The 19937-nt window shown below is 37.6% G+C and overlaps 1 protein-coding gene across 14 annotated transcripts in view; it reads right to left on the bottom strand.

The window, feature by feature from the left end:
- Nucleotides 1–19937, bottom strand: part of LOC147581506 (uncharacterized) — a 237757-nt gene that overhangs the window by 120786 nt on the left and 97034 nt on the right. For 9 of the 14 annotated variants that reach the window (XR_015249977.1, XR_015249978.1, XM_086703287.1 and 6 more), the window contains one exon: nt 15444–15548. Coding sequence is in view for 12 of the 14 variants with exons in the window: in XM_086703287.1 (XP_086559413.1) it covers nt 15444–15516 (73 nt within the window). In the remaining 2 variants the exon portion in view is untranslated. Of the gene's footprint in view, nt 1–6116; nt 6219–15443; nt 15549–19937 lie in introns of all 14 variants that reach the window. The other 5 variants (XM_086703294.1, XM_086703292.1, XM_086703295.1 and 2 more) reach the window with 1 other exon arrangement.

The raw sequence follows: 19937 nt of genomic DNA, 5'->3' as shown, positions 1-19937 counted from the left end.
CTGGATTATCTCGGTGGGCCGCAAGTCCACATTTACAGGAGAAAGATAGAGGGAGGTTTGAGACACAGAAAAAAAGAGGAGAGGGCAAGCTGGCCACAGAGGCAGAGGTGGGAGGGCTGTGGCCACAAGCCAATGAATGCTGACAGCCAACAGAAGCTGGAAGAGACAAGAAATGGATTCTCCCCTCGAGCCTCCAGAAAGGACACAGCCCTGCTGACTACTTGATTTCAGCCTTCAAGTTTCCAGAACTGTGAGAGAATACATTTGTCATCGTAAACCCACTGAGTTTATGGCCATTTGTGATGGCAGCCTTAGGCAACGAATACACCCAGCTTCACCATTTACAAAAGCCCACCCTGGCCTGTGATCTGTCACAACAGTGCCGCAAGAATCCAATGTATAGATCCAGTGTATGTGTGAAAATACACAATTTAAAGTACTCTTGCACCTATAACAGTATCTCTATCGTTACTATGTGGAATCTACAAACTGTTTTTCCTCCAGCTGAAAGAGCGATTCCAACTTCCGTTTGCTTGGCAACTTTTCGGTTTTCTCTTACTTCTTTGTTTTTTGTTGTGTTTTGTTTTGCTCTATGATAACTAGATCGGGCGTTCTCATCTCCTCTCATTCAGAACCCACCATGGCAAATAGTGGACTCCTAAGGAAAATCTCAGCAATATCAGACATATAGCAGAACTGATCCAAAAGAGAATAGCTCTTCTTCCAAAACAAACCAAGGCTTAAATCAACATATACAAATGTAAATTGAAACAAGCCCACTGAGATAATGGGGAAGATTACGATAAACTAATACTCACCTAGATTGCAATGAAACACCTCTGGTTAGTAAACTACTTGCTCCAGAGACAGTTAGCATTATATTTCAGTTTTAATACAAGATACACTGGACATATTTCAATGACATCTGTCTCTCTGGATTCTGGAAATAAATCTGTTAGCCTTCCTCAAACTTTTTTCCTGAAAACCACAAAAGCTCAAACCATAAGAACTACGGCTTTTCAAAGGAACCGAATGCAATTAGAGAAGCCGCCTTCTACACAGGGAGGCACATGAGAGCCCTCTTTGTCAGAGACTCACTTCCTTAACTACCTGGAGAACAGAGGCTCAGAGATGGCACACCAAGAAGCATATCGAAAGAGCCAACTTCGATATTCTCACTTTCTTTTTGAAACTGTGTCCTTTTCCTATTCACCTCAGCAATTGACTTTACCTACTCCCAGCAGTGATCAAATTTCTCTTTCCTTTTAAAGTAAGAATCTTCATTTGATAGAATCTATACTTGACTGGATATTTAGCTCAGAGTGGCAAGCAATGAGAGTTTCCAAGGGGTCCTTGGCTGTGGTATTCACATTTAAATTTATTTCTAGAAACTGACTCTTCTCTCAAACCATCCTAAATGTTACTGGAAACTCAGTAATTTTATGGGGAGCCTTGCAGAAACTGAGGAGACCTACCGTTCTGACTCTCCTACGCTCTCTTCACAACAGCTGGTACCCTCTAGTAGTTCTGACAAGGTTTTCCCCTAAAATCTTTTAAATTCTTTAAGCGGGTAGTCTGGGAGAATAGTTTTGGTTTTTTTGTTTTTGTTTTTGTTTTTGTTTTTCCAATTTGTGTGTGGCTTGCTCTACACTTACCTCAGTTTAGTCCACACATCCCTGTAAAACTTCCATAATGTCCAATACGTGACATTATTCCAAATCTGCGGTTTACGAAGGTAATTCTATGACGATGTATCCTCTTGACATATCATAGGCTCTTGGAAATTGTAACAGGTGAAGGTCATGGGAAAGGCTTTCAATGGCACAAGCCATCAGTCTGACAAATTCTTACAATTCTCCCTACCGAAAGCCAGCCTTTCAATCTCCATCTTACGAATTTTTAAACCCCAAATATGTGTCCAGGAAATTAGAATGTATCAGTGAATTAAAGTAACAAAAATCTTTGTCCTCAAAAAAGCTTACATTTAAGTGAGTAATAGTTCACGCTTACTGTGAGTGAAGTGCTATTTTTAGTATTATATATATATATATATATATATATATATATATATATATATATAAACTCATTTAATCCTTACAACAACCAACATCCTGCTGAGATTGATATAATTAGTCTCCCCTCTTAAGAGAAAAGAAACCCAGGACAAAACAAAGTTAAGGGACTCGCCCAGAGTCCTAAGAATGAAGTGTTGGCTTTAACTTTCAAAGGAAAATGAAATGCAAACGTTTACAAAGGAATATAAGAGGTGCTCAATGCTTAGTTCAGTGCGTGATAAAATCTGGTGAAAAAATTCATCTTCCCCGACTATTAGGGGATGTCTTAGTTCATGTGAGCTGCTATGACAAAATACCACAGGCTGAGTAGCTTATAAACAATAGAAATCTATTTCTCACAGTACCGGAGGCTGGAAATCTGAGATTAGGGTGCCAGTACAGTGGGGTAAGGACCTCTTCTGGGTCTCAGATTTCTTTTGTGCCCTCACATGGCATGTGCTTCAACGTATGAATTTGGGGAAGCCATAAATATTCAGACGACAGCAAATGACTTTTGTTACATAGCTTCTTTTTACAATCCACACAACAAAAGTTGGTAATATGAGCAAGATAATATTTTCCAGATGTAAAATGATAAAATCCATATAAAAATTAAATTTTCATTTCTAGAAGAAAAGTGCAATTGATGGTAGCTTTATTACTGAACTATTGTTTTTAATAATAAAAAATCGTGTTAGTACTTCCACAGTTCATAACTATATGTACATTATGTCATTATGTGACTAATGTCTTGCTATAGCCACTTTCTTGCATTTAGATATGCCTCTAGAGTAGCAAAGGCTAAACATACAAAGCCTTGTATATTATTAATTTATAAGTTTAGCATTTACCTGTAAGTTGCTTTGTAAGCATGGTGAGGATATTGACTACAGTATACAGAAACCAAATATATGCACATTAACTTTCAACGAGAATTGCACGCAACAAAAATTTATGACTGAGCAAAGGCGCGAAGACAATTTAATGGAGGAAGAAAGTCTTTTCAACAAATGGTGCTAAGACACTTGGATATCCTCATGCAGAAGGATGGATCTGAACCCTTACCTCACTCCACACACAAAAAGTAACTATCATAAACATAAATGTAAGTACTAAAACTTTAAAACCTTAGAAGAAAATGTAGAACTCAATGTCGGTCACATAGGACTCTGTAATGATGTTTTTGAATACATTAAATACATGAGGAAAAGAAGCATTAACAATTTGGACTTCATCAAAATTCACAACTTTTGTGCTTCACAATACACCAGCAAGAAAGTACAAAGACAAGCCACACACTAAAAACACGTTTGGCATCACATATCCCATAGAGAATTCTATCTAGAATACAGAAAGAACTCTTACAACTTCATAATTGAGAAGATACACAACCCAATAAAGTAGCCAAAATATTTGAATAGGTATTTCATCCAAGAAGATATAGGAATAGCCAATATGCACATGAAGAGATGCTCAACATCATTAGCCATTCTATACCACTAAGAATACAAAATGGTGCAGCCACTTATAGAATATTTCCATCAACCCAGGGCAGCCTGACGAATTGCCTTCTCTACATTTTGGATTAGAATCAAAACACTATTTCACCTACAACCTCAGCGAAAAAAAGACAAATATCCCCCCTCCCTTATTCCATGGCCCATGAAAGGCAACCCTAATTGATCACTGGACTCTTCCCCCAACCAACCTACGCACAGCTTCACAAGTTTTTCAATGGAGAATGTTTACAAACATTTCTACTTATCATTTCTCGTTATTTTTACTCCTTTTAGACCTCCCCTCAGCAGGAGGGAAGGGGGGAATTTCTTGCCCACACCTTTAAATTGGACTGCAGAAGCCATCATACAAGGGATGTCTTCTACAAAAATCATATTCTAAAGTATTGGTTTATTTTTAGTCAAATAGTAGTTCACTTCTTAGTCAAACATGATGTTATAAACCTTAAAAAAGTGTGTTGTTTTAAAAGATATAAGGAAATAAATTATAACATTCATAGGTTAACTCCCTACAATAATTCTGGGGGGGAGGGTAATTATCATTATTATGTTACATTATACTACGCATGTATATATGCATATAATTACTTCATTTTAAGATTATCCAAGGAAAGGAAAGAATATACAGACTTTTAAAAAAGATTTCCTGGTATGAAATCTCACTGCTTTCAACATCTTTATACAGTAAAATTTTTATACAGTAAATAATACTCTTTTGCTGGTGGTGGTAAGTTGGTTCAGCCACATCAGCCTTTGGAGCATCACTACTTTGGCAAGCCATTTCACACCCTTGCTAACAGTTGTGAAAGAAAACTCTTCCTTAATTCTAGTTCCTCACCTCTTGTGTTGAGGTTATGCTTATCACCAAACCTCCCACAGGTATCTCACAGGAACATATTTCTTTCATTTCATCCTCAACCGAAATAGAACCCATAGCCTTGAAATCACCTGCTGGGTACTTTGTTTTCAACTGCCTTAAATCTCACACTATACCCTCCATGGCTAAGTACGAAGTCACGTAAGGCAGACCAAATTTCCTGGAACGATTTTAAATGCTGTTGTATTCCACAATATTGTAAGTCAAATCGGCCTAATGGAATATAATACACTGTCAAAGTAATAGAAAGTAAGATAAAAGTCTTCATTAAGGATCAAATTTCTATTATCTTACCTACTTGGTGTGTCCTTTTAAGATGCACTTAATACACTTGTATCTGTTGATAAGAGCAACCCCGGATTATAAAAAAAAAAATAAAAAATAGTGATTGTCCCCATTCAAATGATACCTCAGGCACCTGTTCCCCACAGACAGCATAAGCATGAGGTAACAGACCAATTTGAGATCTGGCTGGGTGTGCCCAAATCGCATCTTTCCAGGGCACTGTGTGCCATGGGTTCGCACCTTTGTAAAATATTCTCTCTACTCAAGATGTTTTGGTGGTCTGCCTCCCTCCGGGTCGTTAATATCGACATGACAAAATACGCAATTAGGCTCGCCTATCTTAGCCTAGTTCTTTTGACAAGAAACAACACTGTGAACTTCTCTGTGTTAACATGAACAGGTGACAAAGGGGGTCAAATACCTAATCACAGCTGCCAATATTAGAAGAGTTCCTTGAAACACAGAAATCTAAAAGCCAGCTATTTAGCTCAAGCCCCAGGGAGAGGAGTTAGCTTTTCTAACTCCTCTTTCTGGGCAAGCCACAAGCGCTTTCTCTCTATATAGCTTGGCAGCCCATCAAAGCGCAAAATTCTTTAGTCGGTGAGGCAATAAAGTTGAATAATTGCTGCCCTGAGTCTTTCTCAAAGTCATTGGAAAGATGACCGTTGTAAGATAGGTTTGCTTCTGGTAAACGATCTATATTAAGGAGCAGTCTGCAGAACAGCAGGGACTAGCTGGCCACAGTTACCGGCGGAGGCAGCGAGTGGCAAGGGATTGGCTGAAAGAACAGCCGCTGCCTCAGTGACCAGGGCTCTGCTGGACCTCCATAAGCAATATGGTTTGGCTTGCACCGCTGCTGGCCTTTGCTAGCAAATGTCAGGTCGCTACTGCTCTGCGTGGACCCGTGGAACAATTGCTTTTACAGGCAGAGATAACCATCTGGTCACTCAAAACTAAGTAGGGATAACCCTGGGAACACCGGGAGATTGCAAGGCGAAAAAAGATATTAGCCCCACCCTAAAGTAATTTCATATCTAACAGACGAGACGGAAGAACAAATATTTCTAACCCTAGCAGCAGGCACGGAAATGTACAGCTCGTAGCGAGAATTCCAGGTGCATTTTCTTATTAGATAAACGCAAATGCTGCCGGGTGTCAATTGGGTGATCAGTGTTCAAGAATCTAATCTCCTCCTGCCTCTGTTTTCAATTGCAAAATTAGAGTGCTGCCCTCTAATGCCATTGTGAGAAGTAAAAGAAAGAATTAGCCTCCCCCCAGAAAAGTGAAAAGCTTTGTCCCTGGTACTTGATAAATTTTAGCTTGTTAAATTTTTTCTAATAAGGCATGAACAGCAGAAGCACAAGACCACACAGAGACACTTACGTGGCGCTCTGGAATGGGGTATTCATATAATGGAAATGATAGGCCTGTAGAATGAACACACCATGCCAGCTGTCTGGGAAGGCTTCGAGAAGTAGACATGGTCTGATGGAGAAAAATGGACAAAATTTCTAAGGGGAGCAGAGGGAGGAAAACCTTTTCAAGGAAGAAGGGGAAGTGGTTAATCCAGCAAGTACAGAATGAAACCATGAAGAGGAAGTTCATCTGGTGAAACGGCAATGACAACACGTGATCAATGCTAGATTCAGAAGATCTTATTCTGATATTAACTACTGTATTGATGAAATACAGAAATGGAATTGGAAATAATCCAAGCCTCTTCCAGAACTATCTTATGACTGTAAGATATTCTTAACATGAAATTCTTATCACAGTACTTTTGATCAAGAATTCAGAAAGGCTCGTTAAATAGGTTAAAACTGCATCATTTTAAAAGCCTGCTTCGATTTGCTCTTGCGTAATAGCTCACTTAATTCCATGACTTTTATACCACTGCTGAAGTCAAACAGTTCAGAATTCCATTTAACCTCTCTGCTCTTATCTAACTCTCACATTCCATCGGTCACGTCCTTCTGACTGTATGTCCTTAAATTCTAATACAAAACTTGGTTTCTTCCTACCCAAAGGATGTCCTTCTTCTAACTTCTAATTCAATTCAGATTTTATTTATTAATGCTTGTAGAGGACTTCAAGTTCCAAGTGTGAAGGACCACAACACTACCAGATAATCACCCAAGATGAGGAATAGAGTGAAAAAATTAAAAAAGAGAGAAAATGTACTCCAGGAACCTGATAGATAATATCAGACAGTCCAACATAAGACAAAAGCCTGAATCCCAGGTGGGTTTTTTTTTCTTTTTACACAAAATTTTACAATAGACAAAACCGCTCTTTTCTAGAGTAGATTAATGGCTATATTAGCCAGGTTTCAGAGGTGGACAAGAGCAAAGGGGCAGAAGGAAAGATTTGGGGGAAAGGGAACTGGATTAGGTCTAGGTTGTGGTCTGCTTACACGACTATATATAATTACTAACATTCATTAAACCGTACATGTACAATGAGTGATCATTATTGTAGGTAATGAATATCTTAATTTAAAATAACTGTTAAGAATACTCGCCGAGGGATCAATCCCTAGACTTGGGATTTAGCATCAGGGATACAAAAGTGAGTAAAATACCACACCACCCCTTCAAGATCACAACGGAGACAAGGATGTCAACATACAAACATCACAGTTACAGGATCGTGCAGAGGGGTCACTGGTGACAAGGAACAAGAGAGCCACAAATTCGTCTTACAACCTTTCCCAAAATGCATGTGAGAACCCAAACTAGAGATGTAGAGTAGATTCTGGTAAATGAAACAAATATGCATGGCAATGGACTACAGTCGCAAGTTTATTAATGGAGAGTAGCAGGATGGCACAAACTTACTCCTGGCAATTCAAGGAAGGTGTACAAGATGGAGGCCATCCTGTGGCGGCAGATTGGGATGGGTACATTGCATAGAGTGGGCGATGGAGGGATAGAATTCAGATGTTGGGTGGTTGCTGCTCTCTGTTTTCAATCAACTGCTGATCCGAAAATACTCTCCGAACCACAAAGTCTCAATTTTGACTATAAATTAAAATCGAAGAAGTAGCATTTTTAACATACCAGACCAAAATTTTCATGAAATTCTCCAATCTCCATTTAAGAGTCTGGGTCAGCTATTAAATGTTGGCAAACAATTTTTCATGAGTATTTTCACATTTCTGGACAATCTGAGCTTTCTGAGCAAAGGGCGTTGGTTAAAGGGTGATTGAGAACAAAAATGCCAGAAACTAGAGATAATATATTGCTGCAGAGAGATTTAGAGCTATCTCCCCTGGAGCCATTTGCTTATATTGCAGGGAGTCTGGAGACCTTTTCCTCCACCTCCCTGGAGAAGAGTTGTATACACTGCAGAGTAAAGATTTCCTTCTCCCTTCTTGCAGAGGCCAGGATGGGTTGGGATGACAGTCTCTCTGCATGAGCTCGGAGTCTCAGAATTTCAGAGTTCCTCTCCTGGGATATAATCCTACTTTAGTACAGGGTAACGTCAGGCGTTCACCATGATGCCCCACAGAGGTGGGTGCTCTGGAAACCAGTGCTAAGATAATAAATAAACTAATAAATGATCTGTTTTCTCATCCAGAGTCTTCATATTGCCTGCCAGAATATGAATATATATGCTTTTATGTATAATGCATATTTGTATATTATAAAAATATAATAAATATGTGTACGATAAATATATGCATATTAATATTTTTAAAACGTGTTAAAGGTGTTGTATTGCCTATTGTAATTCAATCTCCCTACACCTCTCTTACACCTTTTCCCCAGGACATTTTACGTATCAACATTGCAGTTTCAGAGCAAGGCTTGTAGTCACTGAAACCAATCATTGGATTTATTTGTCTTGTAGGTTGGTTTAGGAATATTGACCTTAAATCGTCAGCACATCTCTCTGAAAGCAGAGACAGGTTCAGGAATGAGTAAATGACCCAATGAAGACGAATGATGTAAAGAGAGTTTTGCTGGGGAATTATGAAAACTCCCCTTTCTTTTAAGAAAGCCACAGAAAGATATGCACTCTCTCCTACTTGGCTACTTTTGGTAATCCTGCAGTTTAAAGGGGGACCAGCATTAGTATGAAGTAGAAACCACTGAAGGAAATTCAAGTAACCAGGAAAAACCTGAGTCTTTGATGACTTAAGCATCAACCAACTGCAAAGGCTGTCCTAATTCTGAACTTCCTATTTTGTGAGCCAATTAATTCCATCATTGCGTTAACTCACCTGATTTGAGTATTACATTACAAGCAACCGAATGCATTCTTTTTTTAATGGTTATTTATTTATTTTTAGACAAAGAGAGAGTGGGAGATGGGCAGAGAGAGGGAGAGAATCCCAAGCAGGCTTCACACTGTCAGTGCAGGGCCCGATGCACGACTAGAATTCACGGACCACGAGATGATGATCTGAGCCAAAATCAAGAGTCAGCCGCTTAACCAACCGAGCCACCCAGGCACCCGGACCTGAATGCATTCTGACACATAATTAATAAAATATCTATGGACAATTAATTCAGAGGATCTCTTTTGCTAAAACAGGTTGTGTATGATGCAAATTTTCCTGTAAGGTTAATCTTATCTAAAGAAGAATATAATTATACTAAATAAAGGAAAAGTATAATTGAGAAGGAAAATGATTTTAACGAATAAGTGAAAAGATTACAACAAATACATTGATAAGTAAATAAATAAAATATATACATATACACATATTATTGGTTACCCAGCAAACACCTGCCAAAAAGAAAGTTGTCTTTTCTTCCTTAAGGAAGGAAATTTATGCGGCACCTGGGTGACTCAGTCGGCTAAGCGTCCAACTTCGGCTCAGGTCATGACCTCACAGTTCATGGATTCAAGCCCCACGTCGGGCTCTGTGCTGACAGCTCAGAGCCTGGAGCCTGTTTGGATTCTGTATCTCCCTCACTCTCTGCCCCTCCCCGACTCATGCTCTCTTTCTGTCTCTCAAAAATGAATAAACATTAAAAAAAATTTTTTAAGACAGATTTATATACATGTAATTTATAGATATCGGTAAATTTAGATATTGGAAAAATTTTGAAGTGTTTTATGAGAAGAGAAAGGGAAGTTAATCAAAGTTAGAGCATTAAAAACATATTTAACTAATTGTAACTAAAACAATAAAGTCAAAAAAATCAGAGCAATGGAAGAACAGTATGGCCCAGTAGAAAAACCTAGTATATACAAAAATTACTATGAGCTTAAAAGACAAAATATACAAATAATGGGTAGAATATTCATTCAGTCAGTCAATAATTGTTATATACCAGTAATGTCCCAAAAGCTGGTGATTACTGGTGAACAAATTATACAAGAATCCCTTCTTTTATTGCGTTTCATTTACCGTTTATTACTTGAGGAGCATATTGGTTAGTTGCAAAACAACTCATTTTGAAAATCACCTTATAGATATTGCCAAAGTAAAACATGGGATAAGAGGACAAAAGTTATCCTTAAATGAGACACTCAATTATATTTGAATATATAATATTAGGATAATGACATAACTGGATATTAACTGATATTAAGAAATTATTCACAGGGCACCTGGGTGGCTCAGTCAATTAAGCGTCTGACCTTGGCTCATGTCATGATCTCACGTTTGTGAGTTTGAGTCCCATGTCAGGCTTTGCGCTGACTGCCTAGAGCCTGGAGCCTGCCTCAGTTCTATGTCTCCCTCTCTCTCTCTGTTCCCCACCCCCACTCACATTCTGTCTCTCTCTCTCAAAAATAAACATTAAAAAAAATTTTTAAGAATAAATTATAAAGGAAATTATTCACTATTAGTACATTGAAAGGCATTGGGATTCTTTAAAAAGTCAAGATTTTATCTTTAATAAATATATGTTGAATATTTATAGACAAAATATATGATAGAGGGAATATAATTCAAAATTGCCCAGTTGAGGAGAGACAAGATGCAGAGGAAGAATACATAAAATAAGACTGGTCAAGAGTTGATCACTGTTGAAGCCGAGTTGTGAGTATGTGGGGTTCATTGTACTATTTCTTCAGTTTCCATAATAAGAAATTGTTAAAGGCAAATTATACCATATTAATTAACCAAATTTCATAGCTTGAGCTATCAGGTATAAGGCAAAATAAAAACCAAACAAAAAAGGTTCAGTGTAAATCAACATGGAAAAAATTTGGATAAAGTGATATCCAACATGACATCACTTATCAGAAAATAAAAAGTGTATTTAGCTACCACAATTTTCATTTCTATATCAAATACAGTATTTTCTTATCCAAAAGGATTATCATCTCCTTTTTCCCAAGTACTTTGCAGTATATCTCAATCAACAGGAGCGTTTCAATCATGAATTCTGCTACGATGTTAGGAAACTTGAAAATGGGTTAATATAGTGTAGACTGAACAGAGAGGTTCTTGTATCTCAGTAACTAATAACTGCAATGAAATAATTTAGTCCTATTGACTAAACTGTCTTCCTTGAGCCTCTTGAAAATAAATAACTTTTTTGATAGCCCTATTGTCTAATTATTCAAGGTCAAATTTTAGTCATCTTTAAATTCTGTTTCTAGCCCTTCAAGCCCAGTTTGAAAGTTTTATGACTCTACCCTAAAAATACCTTCACACGATCTGTTTCCATCAACAATGTCAGAAGCTTAATGCAGTCCTCCTTGATATTTGTAAAGCCTCTTTTCCTTTCAATATCATTACATACTTCCCCTGGATGATTGATCCTAAGGCACAGATTAAATCATATTACTCTTTGATCCACATTTAGATATGCTTTCCTATTACCTTTCCAAGGGAAGTGTAATAAACAGAGGAAGAAAAATAGGAACAGCATGAGAAAACATGAATTTGAATCCTGACTACATAATATACTCACTGTACTTTGGGAGAAGACAAGTGATAATTCAAAGAAAATAATATAAATGAAAATGTTCTGTGTATCTTTAAATTAGTGGTGAACCAACATGATATTGATTATATATGTATATAAAAATAACGCATCAGCTTACTATGTGTCAGACGTTGTTCTAGGTACTGGGTATATATGTCCATGAAAAAAACAAAAATCCCTTCCATTGTGGGCTTTATATTTTAGCAGAGAGAGAGAGAGAGAGAGAGAGAGAGAGAGACAGTAACATGAGAAGCAAAATAAATAGCAAACATGGTAAATCATACATTATCAGATGCAGTAGAAGGTAGTAAATCGTATGGAGAAGTATAGCAAGGTCAAAGGATTTTGGAGTGCCATGGTCAAGGCAGGCCTTCCTGAGAAGGTGACTCGTGAGCACAGGTTAAGGGAAATAGGGAAGGCCCCTGGAGAAATGTGTTAGGGGAGAGAAGGCAGATATAAGGTCACAGAGTGCTGATGCAATAGATACAGCTTCGGACCAAACACAGAGCCATGTGAGCCATTTACTCTGGGGGAAATGCAGAACCACTGGAGGTTCATGAGTAGGTGTGACCTGTTCTGTCATACATTTTTGAAAGACCACTATGTTGGCTTTATTGAAAATCAACTCTAATGGGTCAAGGCTGAACGCAGGGAGATAAGTTAGGAGGCCACTGCAGTCACCCAATGGGAAGATGATGATAGCTTGCCACAAAATGGCGGTAAGTAAAAAATGAAATCTAAAAGCTTTCCTCAAAGATTTATGTGGGGAATGAGAAAAGGTGAGGCTGAGTAATTGGACAATGGATTTGCCATCAACTGAGATGAGTACATTTGCAGGGACTGCAGATCGGGAGTCCAATATTGGGCTGTTAAATTGGAGATTCCTAGAAGACACTGAAATGGAAATGCATTTCTCTCCCAAATGATAAAACAGTGACCAGTATCATACTAGGCATCTTATATGCATCATTCTATTTGAGATGATTCTCACAACACTTTTATTCATAATTTTTACCCAGATGTTAATTAACTTGCCCGAGATCACTGAACTAATAGAAGGCAAATCTGGAATTTGGACCCATTCTTCTTTCTGCCCCAAATCTGTGCCCTCCCCTCTAGTCCACACAGCCTTATTACTAATAAATGTGAAAATGATATCAGAGTGTCATGTTTCTTAGAACTTATTACCTGAGCAAAAATTTGCCAGCTATTAAAGTAGAACAGTAGCTTAATTGGAGTGAATTGCAGAAAAGTACCTGAACACCAAACAGAAGAACAACTTTGCAAAATTCGCCACACGATGCCCCAAAGGTACAACAGGAAATCAAAATTTGGCATCACGCCAGCCTTAGAGCTTTCATCATTTTAATCTGCAAAGACTATTATTCCAACTTTAAGTAGCTTATGTGATTTACCCTTCGTAGGTCAGACCAAAAAGTCAGTAGTGATTTGGAGAAAGACCCTACCATTGTGCTCAAAGACATTTTATATTGGCAGGAAGTAACCGTTTATGCAATTATTTAGTGTAATCCTTACATTCCTATTGGTATAAGTTAGAGAAGAGAAAAATGTATATATGATGATCATGTTCCTTAGTGTGAAAGTGGACAAAATGCTGTCCCCAATGCTTCTTTCTGCTGAAATGTAATCAAGCCACTGAAGGACCTACAACTAAGAGAAAATGAAAAATACTTTTCTTACAATGAACCAAGAAGCTTGAAATAGGGACATTTTTTCATTACTTTTCCACTTTATTTCTCTAGCACTTTATTTCTCCTTAAAATAGTGTACATTTACACAACTAAACAAAGGCACCACTGCATTCCTTTAAAGAAATTAGAAACTAGAGTGATAATCCTAAATTCAGCATTGCTGTCTCTATTTTATAAACCATTGTAATGACCATTAATTTTTTCTCTTTTCCTATTTGAACTGGCCTGCCAATAAAAACTGTTAGCTCTTGAATGGAAATAAAAAGAAAAGGCATACTGTTTCTTCTATATTCTATTTCTTAGTTTAATATTTCTCTAAGTAGCTAAGTCATTAAAAAAATCAGAAGGACTTTGTTAGTATAAGCAAAGATTAGAAATTTTAAGGCCCACATGTATAATATAATTCACATTACACTTGAATAGTACTTTTTTTTATCTTAGTGATTATATCATATCTATCCAAAATGCTAAAAGAATTATAGTTTTTAAGGCATCAATCCACTTTATACAGTCCAGGGAAAAGACTGAGTACAGATGACAAGTGATTCTTAATCCTGGACACACTGGGTGTGTTAGTCAGGGCTCTCCAGAGAAACAGAAGCATTAGGAAATATATATGGAGAGAGAGAAAAGAAAGAGAGATGGGAGGGAGGAATGGGAGGTAGAAAGAGATTTATTTTAAGGAATCGAGTCATTCTATTATGGGAACTGGCAAGTCTGAAATTTGCAGGATAGTTGGTCAAGCTGAAGACTCTGGGAAGAGGTGACATTGCATCTGGAGTCCAAAGGCCAACTGCTGGCAAAATTTCCTCTTCCTCAAGGGACCAGGGTCTTTTCTTTTAGGGTCTTCAACTGATTGGATGAGGCCCACCCACATTAGGGAGGGTAGTCCTTCTTTACTCAAAGTTTACTGACTTAAATGTTAATATCATCTTTAAAAGAGCTTCACAGGGACATCCAGGCTGGTGTTTGACCAAATAGCTGGGTACCATTGCCTAGCTAAGTTGGTATATAAAATTAACCATCACAGGAGATTTGGAAGACTTCAAGATACAACAGAAATTATGTAGATGGCACATAAGTGCCATGAAGAAGAGTAGGCCCTTTGGTTAGATGCACCAGTGAACAACAAAAAAACTAATGACTTTCATCCCTGTTAACAATTTACATGGTATTAACTAGACCAGTAGATCTTAAAGTGTGGCACCATCACGGGACCTTGTCTTGGGCCCCATCGCAGACCTACTGAATCTGAAACTTGAGTGTAACCCCAGCAATCTTGGTTTTAACAAGCCCAGTGGGTAATTCTGATGCTAGAGTCTAAGAGCCAGTGAATGAGACCATTGCTTGCATCGCTACAGAATTCACACATTTCTATTTGTCTGTTTTTAGTTTATTTTTATATTGCTATTGGTGCCTACACAGTGCCTTCTTGTTCACCAACAATCATTCACGGAGTGCCTACTACGTGCCAGGCTCTGTGCAGAACTTTTTCTGTGGTAACAAGGTACGGCAAAGAGAGGGGAGGATCTGGGCCACTTTGTATGAGATTCTATCTGCCATGTTAAGGTTTGTTGGTTGGTCTGTTGAGATGCTGACAACTTACCAACTTTTTAAAAACAGAAGTTCAATCATCAAAAAATAATTCTAATAGCATCATGAGGAAGTAGGGTAACTGAGAAGTGATAGAAATGCCCATTGGAAGAGTTGGGGAGCAAATAGAATCATCCAGACAAGAAAGTAGAGAGGAACCAAGGAGAGCATGATGATGGTAGAACTATGCTTAGTGGAATCAAAGCACTGAATGGGTAAGGGGCATGAAGAAGAGAACACAGAAGACACTAAGGTTCGTCTCAGAAGCCTGGTCATGTGGATGTACACAGGCATATGCACATACGATGTAAATCAGAGATGAAAGATAAATACCTCTGTATAAGTAATAGATTGGGGGTCCTTTGGTATAAAGAGAGTGAAGTCATGGGAGCACATAAAACTGTACAGTTTACAGTATGTAAACCATGACTTTCAACCAGCCTGAATAGTAGGGAGGGGAGAGAGGCCATGATTTTCATCAGTAATATATTTGTCCAAGCATACTCACATACCTGATGCACACCAAAACAGGCAAGTTTCCCAAGGTCTGGGCTGAGGAGATGTACAGACATCATGTCGCCGCATTGCAGAGTGCACAGGTTAAAAGAGGTAAATTCCTGCAATAAAAATAAGAAAACAAGGAATATCAAGGCAGAATCGTATAGAAGAACAACGACTCCAGCAGAGGAAAAGAAAGCGATAAAGGAGGCGAATTTTCTCTTTAGCTTAGTTTTATTAGGACACTAATAGTTTCCATTTTTCCAGCAGCTATACAATCTACAAAAATTGTTTTCCCTGGAAGAACAATATTGAAAAGAAGTGAGCCTCTGGTAACTAAAAGAAGAAGAAGAAGAAGAAGAAGAAGAAGAAGAAGAAGAAGAAGGAGGAGGAGGAGGAGGAGGAGGAGGAGGAGGAGGAGGAGGAGGAGGAGAAGGAAAAGAAAAGAAAAGAAGAAAAGAAAAGAAAAGAAAAGAAAAGAAAAGAAAAGAAAAGAAAGAGAGAAAGGAAGGAAGGAAGGAAGGAAGGAAGGAAGGAAGGAAGGAAGGAAGGAAGGAAGGAAGGAAAGAAGGAAGGAAGGAAGGAAGGAATATTTGTCTAGTGATCAGGGGCATCCTCTGAGGACTATTTCAGCAAACATTTACATCTGTACGGACATACGGAATGATTCAAACATACCAGGGACAAATACATGCTCTTACTGTTAAGATGAGTCATTTGTATTTCATCATAAAGAATGAACTGCTTTGCTAACAGCTACAGCAGTGGCAATGAAATGAAGAGGTTTGCGAAGAGAATAAGAAACGCTACTGAAGCCCAAAATTTCTCAGATGTTGGTCAATGAATTTTTAAAAGTAAACTGAAAAAAGACACATTGGTTCTAACTGTACCATGATCAGGGCACATATGGTTGGACATTCTGAGAATGGAGGAGAATAAGAAAATTTGGGCTATTCTGAAAAATTATGCCTGGTAAATTCTACAGCCCACTGTGTAAGTTGAGGGAAACAATAGCTCTGGAACACAGATGAGTTGGCTGATTTTAAAACAGAAGGTGATGAAGACAAAAGCCAGGTTTTGGAAAACACAACAAGGTTGGAGGAAATATAATGTAACAATGCCCAAATAACATTATCAAAAACAGCAGTAAATAATTAAGTTCTCAACTAAAAAAAAATTTTTTTTCAAAAAGATCTTCAGAAATCAATTTTCAATTCAAATTCCTTTTTGATTATTTCAACATTTTTATTTCAATTTAACAAAAATCTTATGAAAAGTAAAGAAAAAGGGAATATTTTTAAAGAGACAAGTATGTTTTTCTTCTTCCTGATGTTCTACAAGATCATTTTTATCAAGCCCATTTTATATGGACCCAGGTATACATATATATATACCTATATCTAAAGATATAGGTATGTATATATCTTTATGTAGTTATATAGATATATATACTCTATGTACCTAGATCAATAGATTAGAAAGATAGAGACAGAGAGAGAGAGAGAGAGAGAGAGAGAGAGAGATGCACATATATTCAGGTGCCAAATTATAACAAAAGCAACATACAGATACACATTTCAGATACTAGTTATTGAATGTTGGACCAATGTTCTGACCTGACACAGATGAGAAAATACTGAATAAAAGCTTAGATCTGTGCAAAACGTTGTTTGTAATTATACTGTGATAAAAATAATTGTAATCACTCAGTGATTTAAGTGACTAACAGTGTTTATGATCAAACTATTTAAAATAAGTCATTTTGTTTTATAGCTATTCTCAGTATCTAAACCAGTGACATAAATATTATAGGAGATCAGAGGTAATTGTGGGAAAGAAGAAAATTATCTTCAAGTTTATAGAAGCATCTACTGGCAAAAACTGATAGATGCAATTCTTAACTATTTATTGAAACAAGAACCTCTCTATGACATGTCTTTACTAAGTCACTAAGATTCAAGCTATAAATTTAGGTGTTTTGTAAAATGTTTTTACTTTATTAAGTTTTTTATATAGACTTTCCTTCCTCCAGAGTTCTCAGTAAGGTTTTACAATTAATCATTTTGCAAACATACAACATTATCCTGTTTTCAGTCTTGACATAGAGTATACGGTACCATAAATATCATTATTTCTATTCGAATTTATGATTATTCAAACATTTATGTCAGAGACACAAAAAATGGAATGAAAAAAATGTGATCAGTGTGGACTTCTTATGCGTGAAATATTCTGCATTAAATTATTCTAACATGGGGTGACCTACATAGCAGCCAAGAACTCTTTGAGCTATTAAAAAAAGTTTTTTCTTTCAATAATTGCTCAAGAATTTAGAGTTCTACATTTAAGTAACCTTCCAAACAGAATTTTTTTCTTAGTTCAATGGGAATAGAAGCATAATCTTAGAAGGCTACAAGAAAAATATGTTTACATAAAGGGAAAGGAATACGCTCAGTAACAAGATCAATATTTAGAATTAAACTACAATGTAATGAAATGAGAATTGTTTTAGTATTTATTTACATCCTCAACAGCACAAAACCTTCCTGGTTTTCTTTGGTCTTGCAGTCAGGGAAAAAAAAAAACCTATTATTTTTATATTGCATTTTTTAATAAAAAAATATTCCAAAATGTAAGCTGTTCAAAATATACAGCAGTACTCTTTGGTTACATAAAAATCGTTATTGTTTTTACTGTAAAATCCACCTAATACAAATTATTTTCTACATTTTCTGAACCAAGTCTCTCATAAGAAGCAAAGATCTAGGATTACCATTCAACATGGATGGATATGTTTTGAAAGAGGCTAATCTTACTTGAGTCAAATTAAATAGGGTCAGACATGAAAGTCCACATGAATAGTCTATTTCCTGTTCCGTCTCAGCAAAGGAGCAGCCTAGAGAGGCTCTGAGTCTGCAGCTGTCATGCTCCCCAGCCCTTGCCTGATGAAGGAGTCTTTTGTTCCACTGATAAGTGATACATTGTGCGCTGCTCAGGTGCCCAGAACAAAAAGTGTAGGGCACACAATGGGCCTCTCTCCAGTCAGTTTTAAGAAGATGAAGAATAAAAGTAAAACTAGCTTTACCTGAGATGTGTTTCTTTCAGTGAAACTTGCCTTGCCCATTCTAAAGGAAAATATCATTTTGTCTGTTTTTAAAAGCTTACTCTATAGTTTGCTCCTCCCCCACAGCCCCCCACTCCCCCCCGCTTCTGGGACAAAAGCAACGGGAACAGAAGGTCTTTTTTATTAAAATGCTTAAGTTGGGTGAATTGCTGGGTTTTGGAAGGGGCTTGCTGGAATGACTCTATCTCAGATAAATTGCCCCAATGTGTCTAAAAACAACCAGCCATTTAAATAATCATTGATTTTATTTAGTTCTCGGTGTAGAAAGATTATTAAATCTCTTCTATAGGTTCTTAAACTTACCTAAAACATTTTACTTTTATTCAACGTATTTCTTTTTTTTTTTTTTTTAATTTTTTTTTTTCAACGTTTATTTATTTTGGGGACAGAGAGAGACAGAGCATGAACGGGGGAGGGGCAGAGAGAGAGGGGGACACAGAATCGGAAACAGGCTCCAGGCTCTGAGCCATCAGCCCAGAGCCGGACGCGGGGCTCGAACTCACGGAGCGCGAGATCGTGACCTGGCTGAAGTCGGACGCTTAACCGACTGCGCCACCCAGGCGCCCCTCAACGTATTTCTAAGTATAAAAAAGTATAATGTAAATAAGTCATTTTTTTTTTTATTTTTTTTTATTTTTTTTTTTAAATTTTTTTTTTTTCAACGTTTATTTATTTTTGGGACAGAGAGAGACAGAGCATGAACGGGGAAGGGGCAGAGAGAGAGGGAGACACAGAATCGGAAACAGGCTCCAGGCTCTGAGCCATCAGCCCAGAGCCTGACGCGGGGCTCGAACTCACGGACCGCGAGATCGTGACCTGGCCGAAGTCGGACGCTTAACCGACTGCGCCACCCAGGCGCCCCGTAAATAAGTCATTTAATAAATATGGATAAAATACATAAATAATTTATAATAAATAAAAATCTCCAAAAATAATTTAAAAATCAGTGTAGGACCGGGGCACGTGGGTGGCTCAGTCAGTTAAGCGTCCAGCTCTTGATTTCAGCTCAGGTCATGATCTCACAGTGGGGGAGAGTGATCCCCGCATTGGGCTCTGCCCTGTCAGGGCAGAGCCTGCTTTGGATTCTCTCTCTCCCTCTTTCTCTGCCCCTCCCCCGTTTGCACGCACGCATGCACTCTTTCCCTGTCTCTCTCAGATAAGTAAATAAACTTAAAAAAATCAGTGAAAGATATATAATTTAATGAAATTATATCTTCAAGAAAACATTGGTATTTTTCCAGAGATATTCTCCAGCCACAGTGTGAAACGTATTGGGGAGTAGTGGGAGAGGGAATCACCTCCTTTTCCAGTCTCCTGTAAATAGATGAAAAAGTCCCAACAAGCGTATTTTGCGTGACCCAAATGGAATGTGCAGCTATAAGCC

Source organism: Puma concolor, chromosome B1, assembly GCF_028749965.1.
Source record: "Puma concolor isolate L17-30 chromosome B1, mPumCon1.1.hap2, whole genome shotgun sequence".
Taxonomy (NCBI): Eukaryota; Metazoa; Chordata; class Mammalia; order Carnivora; family Felidae; genus Puma; species Puma concolor.
This window is presented reverse-complemented; position numbering and strand designations above follow the sequence as displayed.